Source organism: Mustelus asterias, chromosome 12 (genome assembly GCF_964213995.1).
Source record: "Mustelus asterias chromosome 12, sMusAst1.hap1.1, whole genome shotgun sequence".
NCBI lineage: Eukaryota > Metazoa > Chordata > Chondrichthyes > Carcharhiniformes > Triakidae > Mustelus > Mustelus asterias.
Genome location: NC_135812.1, coordinates 5,340,769 through 5,359,166, shown reverse-complemented (window position 1 = coordinate 5,359,166; position 18,398 = coordinate 5,340,769). Strand labels below are relative to the sequence as shown.

At 44.3% G+C, this 18,398-nt stretch overlaps 1 protein-coding gene across 1 annotated transcript in view; it reads right to left on the bottom strand.

Moving 5' to 3' along the window:
• The window catches only part of tbx4 (T-box transcription factor 4), a 116,445-nt gene extending 100,646 nt beyond the window's left edge, over positions 1 to 15,799 (bottom strand). Inside the window, exons 1-2 of the mRNA XM_078225906.1 lie at positions 15,644 to 15,799; positions 1,764 to 1,858 (exon numbers count right to left, since the gene is read on the bottom strand). Coding sequence (XP_078082032.1) covers positions 1,764 to 1,858; positions 15,644 to 15,799 — 251 coding nt within the window. The remainder of the gene's footprint in view (positions 1 to 1,763; positions 1,859 to 15,643) is intronic.
• Positions 15,800 to 18,398: the final 2,599 nt, after the last annotated feature.

The window sequence follows — 18,398 nt, the reverse complement described above, 5'->3', positions numbered from 1 at the left end:
ATTTTGAACTTTTGTACATTTTTGGCTTGGACTAGTTGTATCAAATGGCTTGTTTAATACCATATATTCTATATTATCCTTTCCCCTTTCTTGAATGGTACAGCCCTTTCAATACTTTTCTCCTTTAAGTGAACTTTCTCTAAGTTCTTTGGTGTTCTGTCTCAGACTGATTAATACCCAGAAAAGAAGGAGATTCCACTGCCCCAGTGACTCAGAGCAGCATGGGGTAGATTTGAGGTTGCATTACCTGGGTGTAAACTATCACCTGGACAGTGCAGAGGATAACATTGGGCAGGAAGGAACACTTGGCCATAACCCAATTTTACAAATGGCAGGTAAACTGATGGTAGCTCCATTAGAACATGTGATCCCCTCCAGTAAATTTTCCTCTTTGCGTCTTCCCAGGTGATACTTAATGCTCAGGCGAAGAAGACAGAAACGTAACCTATTCGAAATTAAACAGGTAACAGAAGATTGCAAATGGTTGGTTTTCCATTGATAATTGCCTGGCAGTGGAAGGTGAGGCTGAAGAGGTCTGAAATGCCAAGCAAATGCAAGGACAATACTTTCAGACATGTAACAAAAACATGCACGTTTCCAAATTCCATCTTTAGGATGAGATGTTAAACTTCTCTAATGAATGTAAATGATTGGCCCCATCAGTGATATCACTCTCTGACAGATGTGCTTTGAACATTAGTTTCTCACCTGGCCATGGATGGAGCTCTTCAGTATTACTGATCATAGCCCTTCCAGCTTGTCAGTTTCACTGAAGAAACACTTCAAGCTATGTATTTGCCTCGGTGGCCAGAACTTTCTATCACCAGGAAAGTGGTGGCCACGGGTTTCCCGGTGAAGGTCTCACCACCGGCCAATGATGTGCTTCCTCCGCCACTGCAAAACATATGGAGAGTTGCAGGGAAAATGCCACACGCAGTGTGGAACCTGTGCACAATTGAAAAGGAAGCGAAATTCCTGGCTAAAAAGGCTCTTAATTGCCATTTTATTCACCTCAACTACTTTCCCTCCAGACTCACAGGGGTTCCCTCCTGGACTTGGATCCAACCCAGGAAAAGCCGAAAGAGGTCAGGATAATGTCGGAATCCTGACCCATTACCAATTTCAGGAACTGTACCACCTCACACCAGATCCCACCTCAAGTTGACTCGGGCAATTCAGCACCTGGAACAACTTGTTCCTGGGTCTCTATTCTTATGATGAGCTGTCCATTATGAGGAGCAGGAGACAGTTATCTTTAATGTTCCTGTCAGTGAGGACATTGCAAAGTGTTTGTGCTCTGACCTCCTAAACTGATCTTCTGTCTCACTCAATTGTAATTGTACCTGTATAAAATTGTGTTTTTTAGGAGTATATAATCTAGAGAGTGCTGCATCAGAGACAAAGACCAATTGACCCATCATGCCTGTGCCAGCCCTTTGAAAAATCTATCCAATTAATTGTACTCCTTTGCTATTTCCCATTGTCAGGCAAATGCTTCATTTTGAAGCATTTATCCAATTCCCTTTCAAAGTTATTATAAAATCTGATTCCACTGCCTTTTCACGAAGTCCATTCCAGATCGTAATAACTCACTGTTTAAGATAATGTTTTCTTCATGACTTCTGATTCTTTTTGCCAACTAACCTAGGCAGTTAATTTTCATCAAAACCAATGCAATAATGGCCAGTTTATCACTAAAAGAACCAAATAAGACCAATAGACATGAACCTGTCTCTCATTTACACTCACTCACATTCACCTACCTGCCAGCCTTTGTGATGATCATTTCTGTACCAGCCTCATGAAACTTCTTCCAAAGCTCTTTCTCATGGAGATAAACCTTGATGTTCTCTATACTCTGCAATTGAACGCATCTCTTTAGTACCGTAAATGTTTTTGTAATAGGTAACATTATTTCATTCCTCTAATGCCAACTGGAAACAGGTTATACAATATTCCGTATTACATAAATAGAACATTAAAATTCCAATTACAAAATCTTTTGCTCTTGAGATATTAAAGAAAAACACAAATGGACTTTCAATTGGTCAATGGAAAACTTTGGATTCTCTGAGAAACTTACATCAACTTGCTGAAAGGAAATCATTGATGAGGAGATTCTCTGAATTGGATGATTACAGTAAGAAGTCTCTCAACACCAGGTTAAAGTCCAACAGGCTTATTTGGTAGCACGAGCTTTCGGAGCATTGCTCCTTCATCAGGTGAGTGAAGAGTTGGATTCACACTTTAACCCGGTGTTGTGAGACTTCTTACTGTGCTCACCCCAGTCCAACGCCGGCATCTCCACATAACGAATTGGATGATTGACATGAAATGATGAGTTGAACAACAATGGAAGAGTGGCTGAGATTTGACCATAAAATACTTTTAGTCTGCAGAGCTGTGGGAACAATTCCAGTTTACTGCAGGACCAAATCATGTATGAGATTTGATTTATTATTGTCACATGTATTGGGATACAGTGAAAAGTACTGTTTCTTGCACGCTATACAGACAAAACGTACTATTCATAGAGTACATGGGGAGAAGGAAAAGAGAGGGTGTAGAATATAGTGTTACAGTCACAGCTAGGGTGCAGAGAAAGATCAGCGTAATATATGGTAGGTTCATTCAGCAGGGATGAAGCTGCTCTTGAGTCTGTTGGTACGTGATTTCCTACTTTTGTATCTTTTTCCTGATGGAAGAAGGTGGAAGAGAGTATGTCCAGGGTGTGTGGGATCCTTGATTATGCTGGCTGCTTTCCCGAGGCAGTAGGAAGAGTAGACAGAGTCAATGGATAGAAAATAGAACATAGAACAGTACAGCACAGAACAGGCCCTTCGGCCCACGATGTTGTGCCGAGCTTTATCTGAAACCAAGATCAAGCTATCCCACTCCCTATCATCCTGGTGTGCTCCATGTGCCTATCCAATAACCGCTTAAATGTTCCTAAAGTGTCTGACTCCACTATCACTGCAGGCAGTCCATTCCACACCCCAACTGGATGGAAAGCTGGTTTGCGTGATGGACTGGGCTTTGTTCACAACCCTTTGTAGTTGTAATGAGGTTGTGTATTGTGTCATCACATAGTTGGCTTTCTCATTAGTTTTAACTGTATTTTGTGATATGTTGCCATGTGATGTTGATGCATCATGGTTAGGAAGAAGGATATTTTGGTTACCCGTGGAAACCATTAACCTCCACTCTGCACCAATTTTCCAAGCACATATAAAACTATTTGGGATTTTGGCTCTTTGTCAGATTTTCATTGGTTTGCCACAGTGAAGGATGAGGTGATGCAGTGGGATTGGCAAATTGACCTTTCACCTCTGGGACTGCTGGAGTGAAAGTCAACAATGGTAAGTTACTGTGAAAATATAAATGGGCAATTCTCAGCCAAGTTACTAATGGTTTCGGGTCACAGTTCACGACGAACTGGCATTAATTTGACGGTGTCACCTAGAGAGGATGGTTACAGTGTTAACTGTTGACAGCAGATGCCGTGATTTTGAGTGTTTCATTGCCCAGAACTGACTTATAAAGCTTAACGAGGAAAAAAATAACACCAACAATAAAAGTTTATAATTGGAATAATTTTTGTCAGTATCAAATGATATCCAAAGGGACCAAACCGTTCCCTGTGGTCGAAGGTGTTTACATGATTGCCAGCAGACTCCAGAATATTTTAATAAATTTCTTGCACTTTATTTGAAACATTTCCCACAGCTCCCGTAATATTTTGTTAATGAAGTCAACTGACTGTGAAATTGGTAAACTAAATATATGTATATTTTCCTTCAATGTAGCCAGCACATCCATTGTCATGGTTAGTTCTGTTGGGCATTTGAGGCATTGCGGCCCACAACCAATGTAGGTCATCAAACACTGGGGAAATGGGGGAATGGGACTTGGTGCAAGTTAGGATATGGGCAGCAGAGTTTTAGATGCGTTCTGAGGATGTATTGTGCGACCCTGGCCAGGACAGCATTAAAGTAGTCACACCTAGAGAGCAATGTTCCCTTAAGCTGTCATTGCCCCAAGACACTCACTTTGGCCACTCCAATTTCTCATTTGCATGTTGTTATGGTGATGTTATTCTCCTCAAGCAATGGATCAGATTATTCCTCCAATAATAGTAAACCCATTTTTGACCATTCACCATTACTGTTGATTCTAAAACAGTCACTAGTCATTCTTAATTTCACAGTAACTTCATTGCAGTGTTAATATAACCCTACTTGTGATGAATAAATACATTTTAAAAATGACCCTGATATTTCTGTACCTCAAATAATGACAAGGCCAAATCTACCCCATTGGACTCATTTCAGACACTTTGCATGTTAGCCCTTGATCCCAGCCTCTCAACGTCAGTTGGAAAGTGTGCACTCTATGCATTCTGCTTGACCCAGCCTTTGGTCAGCCATTGCTTTTTGACTTTTGACTCACCTCAACTAGTGACACATTCTCAATAAGGTGCTTTCCCTCATACTTTACTAATGTGGCCCTTGCTGGCTTCTCAAATTCTACCTCCACATAAACTCCAGTTCAGTCAGAACTCCTTCACCTGTACCCCATCTTAAACGAACCCCTGCTCCTCTAGCTCTCTTTTTATCAAATTGCATTTGCTCCCCCTCCCTCAGCATGTCAACTCTCATCTTTGGCTATAGATTCCTCCATGGCTTCCTCCTCCTCCTAATACTGCTATTTCTTCCGTGTTCATGATCACATTCTTTGTTCTTTCAACTCTCATTCACCATGTGTTCGCTCTCCCTTCTTTCAACCAACAAAACGAGACACTGCCCCCATTCTCTCCCTGAATCCCACTACATTTCTACTTTTCTTCATCTTCAAAAGCCTCCTTACAAATCTCAGACTTCTCCTCACTCCTTCCCCGACCCTATTCCTGTTGTAAAGCACCTGGGACATATTGCTAAATTAAAGGCTCTATTTAAATATTCTAAAAATGTTATGTTGTTTGGGTTGTTTCTAAAGTGATAGATTTAATCTTTTTTCTGAATCAAAGACTTCCAAAATATGACCATGCATTGTCGGGATAATGTCCCAATGAATCTTCTCCTGGTACATTTAGCAGGATTGAACATTCTCAGTCTGCAATTATCTGTTGATCATATTCAATGGGCAGGAAATCACTGGCAGGCGACTGCACTTCTGCAACTGTGTATCCTGTGAGTGTGGCTATTTCTGATCATTTCCATATATTGCTCTCCACTCACACCCCTTCCTCCACCCAACTCTACATTCTTCTGTGTCCACCCTTGCTGTCTTTTTCTGCTCCCACACCGTTACCTCTAGTGTCCCTCATGGACTTATATTTCGCCCCCTCTTATTTGCCATCTACATGTTGAACCTTAGTGATAATATCCGAAAACACAGTGTCAATTTCCACACGTACACTGCTGACACCCTGCTCTACCTCAACACATCTCTCTTGACCCTTTCACTTGCCAGACTGCATGTCTGATATCTAGTATTGGATGAACAGAAATCTTCCTCCCATTAAACACTGGGAAGATTGAAACTATTATATTTGGTCCAAATCACAAACTCCACTCCCTAGCCACCGACTCTATCCCTCCCCCTAGCAATTTCTGGGGCTAAACCAGACAAGTTTGACCCTGAGGTGTGTTTCAAACCATGTATCAGCTCCATAACTAAGACTGCCCATTTCCAACGCTGTCAGCTCTTCTGCTGCTAAAGGGCTTCATCCATTTGTTACCTCAAATCTTGACTATTTCAGCACATTCTTGGCTAAACCTGAGGTCATCCAAAGCTCTGCTTCCCATTCCTAACTTGCACCAAGTCCCATTATCTTCCCTGTGCTCATCGACCTACTCTGGCTCTTGGTTCAGCAACACCTTAACTTTAAAATTCACACCCTTGCTTTTAAACCCCTCCGTGGTTTATCTCTATAACCTCCACCAACACTAACAACCTCTGAGATCTCTGTGTTCCTCCAATGCTGCTCTCTTGAATGACCCCAATATTAATAACTCCACTATGTGCCATGGCCGTACCTCCAAAATGACCTCCCTAAACTTCTCTTCCTTTCTTTCTCCTTTAATTGCTTCTTAAAACCTACCACCTTGTCTAAACTTTTGGTCATGTCCTTATAGAGTACAATTACTAATCTTGTTTGATAATCTTCCTGTGCAGTGTCTTGGAATGTTTTACTACACTAAAGATGCTATATAAATATGGGTTGTTGTTGCAAAGTGCAGATTCATTAGAATTTTATCTTTAAATTTTCACACAAAATTGGATAAGTGAAGTTTGAAAATGATTCCTTTTTTAAAATCCTTTCTGATCTTTTTCTTTCAATTTTTCATCCTCCATTCTTGAGGGACAATAAGGTTCAGATTGCTGTTTTATGAAAGACACGCTGCCGTCATACCAGTTTATAGTCAGCCCATGTTGCATAGGGATGAGTGATACTATCCCTGATGATTTACCACCCTCATTATCATAAGACATAAGGGCAAATTAACTGGGGGAGGCTGGCTGAATCTGATCAGTAGAATTTGAACCTGAGCCAGATGTGGAAATCCATGTTTATCATTAGAGATTGTGGGCCATCGGACAGAGAATTGTGCCATTGACTTGAAGCCAGAAGGCCACTCATTGATAGTTAGTTTGTATCGTGGACACATTTATAGAAATATGGAAGAAGTGTAGGATGTGCTATAGGAACAATGATTTTATTGTTGTGAAAATGTGGCAGGCAGAATTTTCCAAGAAAATGGCAAAGTCTCAGATTTGGATTGAAAACCACGTGTTTCTCCCCAGAAACACAGCCAGGTTTTCACTCCAGATCTTCTGAAACTGTCAAAATAAAAGCAGGGGGGCATGTTTTGTGGCATCGTTTCGGCAGGGTGGGGCATCATAGAGCCAGCAAAGGTGCCCCAATTTCAAAGTAAAGTAACAGCAGCCTCCCACCCACCACCCAACAGACAGTGGGACCCCCACAGATAAGGGGAACATCTGCAATCTTTGACCACAGAGGGGAACCCCCTCCCCATCCACCACTAAATATTCGGGCTAGTTCTCCCTCTCCCCCATTTCCTCCCACACCACGCAGGCATCACAGTCACCAAACCTCCCGCCCATTTCCTCACTGGCATCGAACCCCCGCCCCCAGCCCCATCCATCCTCGACGACATCAGTCTCCACCCCCCTTAATTGCCAGCATCGGGACCCCCTCATTGTTGCGGACCCCCCATGTAATGGGATTCCTCCCAATGGGGTGCCCCCCCAAGAGGCTCCACCCCCTGGCCTCGCTTCCAAACCCCGCCTCCCTTTGCAGTGCCAACCTGGACATTAACCTGATTGCAAACACAGGTGGGGGGTGGGGAAGATCTTAAACTGAGATCGACAAATCCCATTATGGCCCACTTGTGGGAGTTTATGACCATAACAGGATTTACACTTGTGGAGATTGGACCCTGAATATTCCCTGGCATGTCGACTGAGCGGTCTACTGACTGCCTTCATCCAAAATATAAAAAACACAGGACTTGCTTATGGGAATAACCAGTGGTGTTAAACCTAAAAGATCTCGTGTAATTCCAAAATGTTTAATTGACACCTTTACTAAAAATATAAAGAACAAAGAAAATTACATTACAGGAACAGGCCCTTTGGCCCTCCAAGCCTGCACCGACCATGCTGCCCGACTAAACTAAAACTAAAATCAATGTAATGAGACAGCCCAAGGTGCTTATCAGATGAGGGTTGGCCTCAATTGTAGATGGTAAATTTGGGTGGAGGGGTCACTGAAAGCACAGTTTTGAAGAGGTAGGTATTAAGGATGCTTCATCAAATGGTGAAGAATGAAACAATGATCATAATAAATAGGAGCAGGAATAGGCCATTGGTCCAATCTAGCTGCTCCACCATTCAGTAAGATAATGGTTGATCTGATTCTGGCCTTAACTGCACATTGCGGCCTGACCCCTATAACCCGAGATTACTTTGTCAATCAACATTTACCTTCTCAAGCCCCCTCAGAATCTTGTATGTTTCAATCAGATCAGCTCTCATTCTTTGGCCAGAAAAATAAAAGGGCAAATTATTATTTAAATGGGAAGCAGATTCAAAGTGCGTCAGTGCAGAGGGATCTGGATGTCCTTCTGCATGAATCACAGGAAGTGGATATGCAGGTGCAGCATATAATATTGAGAGGCAAATGGAATCTTGGCAATTATCGCAAAAGGGCTGGATTTTCAAAGTAAAGTGTAGTTGAAATTGTGTAAGACGTTGGTGTAACCACATCTGGAGTATTATGTCCAGTTTTGGTCTCCTTACTTGCGGAAGGATGTGATGTCACCAGAGCCAGTTCAGAGGAGGTTCACCAGATTGATTCCTGGGATGAAAGGACTGTCATACGAGGAGCGGATGAATAGCTTGGTTTTGTACTCCCTGGAGTTTAGATGAATGAGGGGGGATCTGATTGAAGTATATAAAATGCTAAAGGGGGGTGATAAGATGGACATTGAACAGATATTCCCCCTTGTGGGACAGTCTAGAACAAGAGGTCATAGATATAGGCTGAAATCCTACCACTGTTCACACCGGCAGGATTTTTCCATTCCGCCGCAGTGAATGGAGATTTGGCTGGCCGCCAAATTCTCCGACTTTGCCGCAACGAGAGCGTGGCATGAATGGCAGGTAAGATCACTCATATAGAGTAACAGGAGATAGGTTCAAACCTGAGCTGAGGAGAAACTACTTCTCTCAGATAGTTGTGAATCTGTGGAACTCACTGCCCCAGAGTACAGTGGAGGCAGAATCAATCAACACATTCAGGAAAGAAATGGATATGTTTCTGATGAAAAGCGGGATAAAGGGAGGGGAGTGGAGTTGAGACCAGGGTAAGATCAGCCATGAGCATGTTAAATGGCGGAGCGGGCTCAAAGGGCTGAGTTGCCCACTCCCGCTCCTAATTCCTATGTTCCTATGTTCTAAACTCCAATCAGTATGAGCCAAACCTGCTCAACGTTTTCTCACAAGACAAAGCGCTTCATTCAAGGAATTAGCTGAGTGACTGATCCCTCTCTCGACTGCTTTAAATGCAAGTGTATTCCTCCCCAAAACTGTACAGAGCACTCCAGACACAGTCTCACTAATGCCCCATGCAGGTGCAGCAAGATTTCCCGGCTTTTATCCCCCTTCTAATAAAAGCCAACATTCCAGTTGCCTTTTTAATTATTCGCTGTACCCACGTGCTGATTTTTATGTGATTCATTTGCAAAGACAGCCAGATCCCTCTGTAATACAGCATCCTGCAGTCTCTTTCCATTCAAACCAGATTCTGCATTTCTATGCTTCCTGCAGAGCACCCATACATTTTCTTACATTTCACTTCATCTATTCAAATTTTACCCACTCACTTAACCTATCTCTATCCCTCTGCAGGCTCTCTCTGTCCTTCTCACAACCTCCGTTCCTACCTATCACTGCATCATCAGCACATTTATCTACAATATAGCCAGTCCCTTCATCCGAGTCATTAAAATGGACTGAAAAAAGTTGAAGCCGCAGCACTGATCCCTGCGATACTTCACTAGTTACACTTTGCCAACCTGAAAATGAGCCATTTATCCCAACCCTCTGTTTCCAATTAGTTAGCCAATCGTCCATCCATGCTAATATAACATCCCCAACGACACAAGTTCTGATTTTGTGCAGTAACCTTTTATGTGGCACATTATGAAATGGTTTTTGGAAATCTTGAATACATTACATCTACTGGTTCCCCTTTAACCACCCTGTTTGTTATATCCTCATGTGATTCTAATACGTTTATCAAACACAACTTTCCTTTTACAAAACCATGTTGACTCTGCCTGACTGGGTTATGATTTTCTAATGGATTCCTTGATTTTCCCAATTACAGAGGTGAGGCCTACTGTTTCCTGCTTTATGTATCTCTCCTTTCTTGATTAGAAGTGTTACATTTGCAGTTTTCCAATCTGCTGGAATCTTTCCAGGATCTAGGGAACTTTGGAAGATTACAACCAATGCCATCCATTGGCTGGGATTTTCCAGCCCTGCCCATCACCATGATCTTCCAGTCCCGTCGAAAGTCAATGGACTTTGGCTATCTGACCACATCCCCCGCGGTGGGTCCTACAATGACAGGATCAGAAAATCCCAGCCATTATCTCTGCAGCCACTTCCTTTAAGGTCCTAGCTACAATCCATTAGGTGCAGGGGATTTAACAGCCTTTAGTCCCGTTAGGTTTGCTAGTACATCTTCTCGAGTGGCTGTGACTGATTAACTTCCTCCCTCCCTTTTTCCCTACTATTCTCCAGATGATTTTTTTTGTCATCTACTGTGAAGACAAATACTTGTTCTAATTCTCTGCCATTTCATTTTTCCCATTCTTGAGTCCCAGTCTCACCACCTAAGGCACCCCTTTGCTATTCTTTTTTTCCACATTGTTGTGGAAGCTTTTACTGTTAGTTTTTATATTTCTTGCTAATTTTATCTCTTACCCCAATGTTTCTCTCTGTTCTTTTTAGTCATTCTTTGCTGGTTTTTAAAATATTTCCAATCTCTGGCCCACCATTAATCTTTGCAGGATTGTACATCTTTGATACCATCCTTAACTTCCTTTTATAGCCACAGATGGTGCATCCACCTATAGAATCTTTCTTTCTCAATGGAATTTATCTTAGTTGTGAGTTATGAAAATTGTCTTTAGATATGTGCCATTGCTTCTCTACCATCATACCTTTTAGCCTATTTTCCCATTCCACTTGTAATTGCCTTTATTTAAGTCTGAGACACTAGTTTCAGGCCAAAAGTTCTCACCCTCAAACTAACTGTGAAATTCTATCATGTTATGAGCTCACTTATCTAGAGAATACTTTACTATGAGGACATTAATTAATCCTTCCCATTATAGATTACTAGGGCTAAAATAGCCTGTTCCCTAGTTGGTTCTAGAATGCATTGCTCTAAAATACTGTCCCAAATACACTCTATGAACTCATCCTCTAGGCGACCTTTGATTTGTCTGATCTATGAAGATTAAAATCTCCCCTGTTTATTGCAGTACCTTTCTTACAAAACCCTATTATTTCTTGTTATATACGCCATCCCACAGTTTAGCTACTGTCAGAGAGTGTATAAACTACCCCTACTCATTTTCTTTGCTATTTCTTATGTCCACCCAAACTAATTCTATATTTTGATCCTTTGAACCAAGATCATTTCTCACTACTGTACTGATCTCATCCATTTTTAAAAATTCATCCATAGGATGTGGACATTGCTGTTTAAGCCAGCATTTATTACCCATCTCTTTTGAGCTGTTGCAGTCCATGTGGAGTAGGTGCACCCACTGTGCTTTTAGGGAGAGTCCCAGGTTTTTGTGAGGGAAAGGTGGTGATATATTTCAAAGTCAGGATGTTGAATTACTTGGAGGAGAACTTCCAGGTGGTGGTGTTCCCATGTGTCTATCACCCTTGTCCTTCTAGATAGGAGTGGTCATGGGTTTGGTGTTGTCTAAGGAGGCTTGGTGAGTCCTTGCAGTGCATCTCATAGACCACACACACTGCTGCCACTGTGCGTCAGTGATAGAGGGAGTGAATATGTTTTTTTGTGGACAGAGTGCCACTTGTCAGCCCAAGGCTTGGATATTGTCCAGATCTTGCTGCATTTGGATATGGACTGCTTCAGTAGTTGAGGAGTCACGAATGGTGCAGAACATGTGCAATTATCAGCAAACATCCCCACTTCTGACCTTATGATGGATGAAAGGGTGAAAGGAAGCAGCAGAAGATGGTGGAGCCTAATGTTTGGAAGTTGGAATGAAATGAAAAGTAAAGAATTGAATGAAAAAGAAACTGGTAGAGTTTTAGCTGCACTGAAGACTTGTGAGATGCAGATGAGCCTCGTAGCGGGGTGAAACAGACAATTGTTAAACAAAGTGGAGGCTAGCAGTCTAGGTACCTAGATCATAGTCACCCTCAATTGCAAAACAGAGCTCTCTCTCAGACACAAGCTGTTATGCAGAAAAGAAAGCAAAAGAAGTCTGTCCGTGTCAGACCCCATACGTTCTACTCTAAACTAGAAGAAAGGTCCCCAAAAAAAAGCTGCGGTGCTACAGTGGTAATTATTTTTGGACATGATATAACCTATGGGATGTTGTTTTGGGGAAGGTGTATTCTCAGAGTTTAGGAAAGTGGATAGATTTGGGTTGGGGGGGCGGGGTGTGTAATTTAAGTATATTTAATTTAAGTAACCATTACTGGAGCTAATTGTAAATGTTGTTCCTTCCTTTGCATTTCTTGTTGTAGGTTTTAAAGTTTAATAAACATTTTGGTATTTAAATAACTTACAACAAAACCAACTCCTTTCCTCATCTCCTTTCTCACATTATTCCCAAATTGCAAAGATTAAAGGGATGATTCTCTCAAAAAAATTCTAAGCGTCGAATTCACGTAAAAACTGGAGTAAATCCCGCTAGTTTTTTCAATGGGATTTTCAAAATGAATCTCCCACTCTCACACTCTGTGCACTGCAGGGTGCCTCAGCGTGAATCATGCTGAAATTCAGGGGGTGGGACTATTCCCACTGGAGAGGCCGGCAGCATAGCGCTGAGCGGGCCACTGCGCAAGTGCCGATCTGTCAACACTGAGATCGGTGCATGTGCAGTAGCCCCACACTGACCCCCGCAATGCCAGCACTCCAAGCCCCCTATGGCACCATGGTGACCTTGCGAGCATGTCCAGGCCAGCTTCGAAGCCCCCCTCTGCAGCAGCCCCGAACCTCCCCTCCCCCCCCCCACAGCAGCAGCCCCTCCCCCCCACAGTCACCACCCCCCCACAAGCCTACCCTCCCCTCCATCGCAATGGCCATCCCTAATCACTGGCCTCCCTTCCTCTGTTACTCAGCCCAATGGCAGAGTGGCAACAGGATCCCCAACCCCCACTGATCTCCCCCCCCAGAGGTCCCCACCCCATTAGACCCTGCCCCCTTGGCACTGCCCGATGTTCCTTGGGCGGTGCCAGAGGGCCCAGTTTGGCACTGCCAAGGTGGCAATGCCCGGGGCCCTCCCCGACCCCTGACACTCTGGGGGGTGGCCTTGGTGTCCCCCTCCACTCCAGCAGGGTTGGGCCGCCAGCTCCCTGCAAATGGTGAGTTATAGTAAACCCCGCTGGAGTGAAACTCTCCTGGCAGGGGGGGGGAGACACTAGCGGCCCGGAGAATTCAGTCCCGGGTCCGCTAATGATATATCACATAGATTTAAATGTTGATTAACAAAAATTATGCCGCTCTGCACTGATTTCTGGAGCGGAGCTGACAGTGCCGGAAATCCGGCGCTCAGACTCTGTGGTGCCCAACTGCATGCCTGCAAAACAGCCTCCGCTTGAGTCTCCTGGCCTGCTGCGCTACAAAAGCAGTCCAGCCGGCTGGGAGAAGCACCCCCAAATAGTTAGGAGCCAGTTTTTCCAAGTTTCCCTTCTGGGAATTTGAGATATCTTCACATTGAACATCAGGAGGTTCATAACACCAGGACACTATCCTGAGGAACTCCTGTCGTGATGTCCTGGGACTGAGATGATTGACCTCCAACCACCACAACCAGCTTCCTTTGTGCCGGGGATGACTCCAACCAGGTTTTCCACTTGTTTCCCATTGAACCAGTCACTCTCACCTCACCTCTGGAATTCAGCTCTTTTGTTCATGTTTAAACCAAGGCTGTAAGGAGTCAGGAGATGAGTGACCCTGGCGGAATCTAAGCTGAGCGTCACTGAGCAGGTTATTGCTGAGCAGATGCTGCTTGATAGTGCTGCTGATGACCCCTTCCATCACTTTACTAATGATCAAGTGTAAACTGGTTGGGTGGTAAACACAGTAAGGAGTCTAACAACACTAGGTTAAAATCCAACAGGTTTATTTGGTAGCAAACGTTACTGGCTTTCGGAGCGCTGGTCCTTCGTCAGCTAAGTGGGAGATCTCAGCTGACGAAGGAGCAGCGCTCCGAAAGCTAGTGGCGTTTGCTACCAAATAAACTTGTTGGACTTTAACCTGGTGTTGTTAGACTCCTTACTGTGTTTACCCCAGTCCAACGCCGGCATCTCCACATCATGGGTGGTAAATGGCAGGGTTGGATTTATTCTGCTTTATTTTGTGTACAGGACATACCTGGGCAATTTTCCACATTGCTGGAAAGGTGCCAGTGTTGTTGCTGTACTGGATCAGGTTGGCTGGGACACGGCAAGTTCTCGAATACATGTCTTCAGTACCATTGCCAGAATATTGTCTCCCTGGTATCAATGCCTTCAGCTGTTTCTTGATATCACATGGAGTGAATCAAATTGACTGAAGACTGGCATCTGTGATCCTGGGGACCTCTGAAGGAGGCCTAGATGGATCACTCAATCGGCACTTCTGGCTGAAGGTTGTTGTGAATTTTATCTTTTCCTGGGTTCCCCCATAACTGAGGGTGGGGTTGTTTGTGGAGCCTCCTCCTCCAGTGAGTTGCTCAATTGTCCACCACCACTCATGACTGGATGTGACAGGACTGCAGAGCTTAGATCTGATTCATTGGTTGTGGAATCGCTTAGCTCTATCACTTGCTGCTTATGCTGTTTGGCACACAAGTAGCCCTGTGTTGTAGCTTCACCAGATTGACACCTCATTTTTAGGTATGCTCCTGGGATGCCCACCTGCTTTGAACCAGGATTGATCCTCTGGCTTGGTGGTAATGGTAGAGTGGTGGATATGCCGGGCCATGTGGTTACAGATTGTGGTTGATACAATTCTGCTGCTTCTTATGGCCCACAGTGCCTCATGGATGCCCAGTCTTGAGTTTCTGGATCTGTTTGAAATCTATCCCAGTTGGTACTGTGGTAGTGCCACACAACACGATGGAGGGCATCCTCAATGTGAAGACGGGACTGGCTACGTTACCTCCTTTTCCTTTCTTGCTGCCCTTCAACTAACCTTGAATATTCAACTGTACTGGGTAGAAGAGTTTGAAAAAGAATGTGAGTGCAAGGGTAAGATGACTGAAATCTCTGCCATCGATGGCAAAAGGAGGGGAACACACGATGGACCAGACTCAGAACAATAGTGAGTGTAAAAATGAAGAGTTTGCAGACATGGAGAAGAATCGGGTCATGGAGGAGTTTATAGCTAAGGCTGAGGGTTTTGAACTTTGTGGTCAATGAACAATTGGGGGTCAAGAATGATCTTAGAAGGTAGCATTCACACAGCCGAATGGTAGCTTCGTTCCAGTTCATGAAGAATGGGAATTGGAAGGTCATAAGGAAAGACATTGGAAAAAACAAGTTTGGAAGCAACAAAGACAAGAAGGTGGGTTTCAGAAATAGATGAGGATGAGGTAGGAGTGAAGTCAGCTGACATTCCAGAGATGGAAAAAAATAGTCTCGATGATGGATCGGATATGGATTTGAATCTCAGCTTAAAGCCTGACAAGGTCTGAGTGAGGTGCACAATCTGGTTGTGTTGAGCAAGCATCATTGAGGGAGACGGAATGAGCAGCAGAATCTCCACTGGGGCGAAGTTGCTATTTTTGATCTTGCCACTTCCAGCTTCTAACTGTCCTTTATCTTAACCCACGGAGCAGGGAGAGATGTTTCTTACCTGGTCGGGCTCCTGTCCCGGGGGGCTGCCTGGAGACATGCTGCTTGCTCCTGGAACTCCATGCCCTGGTGACTGCACAGTGTGCTCCTGGTGTCCGTCTACTTGAGCTGCTGGGAAGCTCTCGTTGCTCTCAGCCACACTCTTCTCTTGCAGCATTTCCTAAAGAACCAACACAGTAGAAAATACATTCACTCACGGGTATTGTGTCCAGGAATGCTAGCTGTTCTATTCAGAAAGATACTCTGCATTTTATGCTCAAATTGTCAGGTGTATGAATTGGTCAGAATTTCTTCATTTCCTTTTCCTGCTGATAGTATTTTTCAATGTTTTTTTTCTTGAGGTTCTAACTCTTGTTGGGCTAGAGTTCCACCAATGAGGTGACCAGTTCCAGAGTTACTAGCTGACATTCAGTAACACACATAGTCACGTGTTTGTTCACCTGCAGGTTCGACAGTGAGAAACAGCCAGTTGCTGAGGCCTCACAGCCCAGCCTGATCCTGTTCTCATCTGACATCCACACACGTACTATCCAACAACGGACCAATAAACTGGAAGATTTCTGGATTAACCAAGTCTGCTCCATCCAGAGCTCTCCACGCATGGTGGAGCGGCATGGTGGCCCAGTGGTTAGCACTGCTGCCTCACAGCGCCAGAGACTTGGGTTCGATTCCCGGCTTGGGTCACTGTCTGTGTGGAGTTTGCATGTTCTACCCGTGTCTGCATGTGTTTCCTCTGGGAGCTCCGGTTTCCTCCCACAGTCTGAAAGATGTGCTGGTTAGGTGCATTGACCCGAACAGGTGCCAGACTGTGGCGACTCGGGGAATTTCACAGTAACTTCATTGCAGTGTTAACGTAAGCCTTACTTGTGACTAATAAATAAACTTTACTTTAATAAATCTCCAACTATTGCTTAGATGATGAGGTCCCTAGTTTTATCAGGTAATGTGATTGTTAGGTCTCTAATGTTCAATCTCAATTCCCAACAAATATCAATCCAGATTCCTTTAAAGATGAGAATTGAACCCAAATTAAACCCCCTCTCTGGGATTCTGTTCCACACCCAATGTCCCACAGAGAACAAAGTCTTTACTAGCATCTAAAATTACTTGAAGCTTGTGAGTTTTTAACTCATGTAATCTATTCCTGAGCTCACTGTCCAACAATCATTTTCTAACCAGTCAGGAGTCTCTTGCTTCGATACGTCCATGTTTCACACCAACACCTGCACCAATAGAGATCAGGTGCCAAATTCAAAGAGCGTAGTTACTTCCAACTCCATTTCGATGTCCCATATTAGTCATTTTCTCTCGAGGCAGTAGTAGTACATTTAGTTATTTGAGCTTTCCTTCAGAATGAGTTTCCTAAGGCTCACTCACTACTCCACTGACTGCCCAAATCAGGCCGTGTGTGTATTTTAAATAATGTCACAAGATCAGAAGATAAATGAAGGCAAGGAAGGCCGCCTGGTTCATCTGTCCATAAGGAGCAGCCTGCAATCTTCTTGGGTAGAGTTTAACACTCAGCATGTGTGCTGGGCGGTGGAACTGGAAGGAGCTGCAAAATTTGGTCCCACTCTAATCTAATTAAAACTAGTGATATTACACTGGCTGCCACTTAAGTGACAGCAAGTGTAAATCACTTTCGAATAGGTCGAGCGGGGTTGGCAGGGATGTTACAATCTGCCCTTTTTGTGGTCTTGTGGAGTCCGTGGATTACGCAAATATTAATTGTCTTTGGCTGCACTCCCTTTTTCGTTATTTGAAAAGTCTTTTATTAATGTTTTGTTTGCATTTCAGCCCCATACTCCTGGTCTACAGGCACCCAGTGCAGAGGGGACAGGGAATGAGGAAGACCTCTTCGTGAACCTGCTCCTGGGCCTGGCAAAATTTGCCATAAACAGTTCCAGGCACTGGGCGACCGCGGGTGTCGTCCGACCTGACTGTCTTCCCCTCTACTGCGGCTACATTCGTGACCAGGTGTCCCGGAGAGGGAACATCTGGTGTCCATGGGCGCCATTGAGGCCTTCCACTGCAGGGACTGGAGTGTGTTATTGACCCTTTTAATCATAGAATCCTACAGGGCAGAAAGAGGCCATTCGGTCCATCAAGTCTGCACCGACCACAATCCCACCCAGGCCCTATTCCAATAGCCCCATGCATTTAGGTAGTTCCTAACTAGTCCCCTTGACACTAAGAGGCAATTTAGCATGGCCAATCCACCTAACGTGCACATCTTTGGACTGTGGGAGGAAACTGGAGCACCTGGAGGAAACCCACACAGACACGGGGAGAATGTGCAAACTCCACACAGTCAGCGACCAAAGGTGGGAATTGAACCCAGATCCCTGGAGCTGTGAAGCAGCAGTGCTAACCACTGTGCCACCATGTTGTCCCTTTTGATTTGATTTTTTAAGTTTCATTTATGCTTTGTTTTTGCTTCGGGCAGTTCCCCTTAAGGGGCTGCTCTCTTGCTCTGTCCCTCAGTTTGTTTCATTTAGTTTAGTTGATTTGCCAAAAAGATTGGCAGGGATGGATGCGCAGCGGGCATTGGGTCCAATGGCAGCCCACCACAAAATTCAAAAGTGGCCTCAAAGGCTGCAGAATGGCAGCAACCGGAGGCCTCAGCAGATGGAAGGGAAATTAGGAGGCCAGGGAGCACCCCGTTTCCCAAATGGCTGCCTCCAAACACTGTGGAAGCAGTTACGCAAAGGAGGGACATCCTGATGCCAAGGGAGGGGAGGAGAAGGCCACCCACT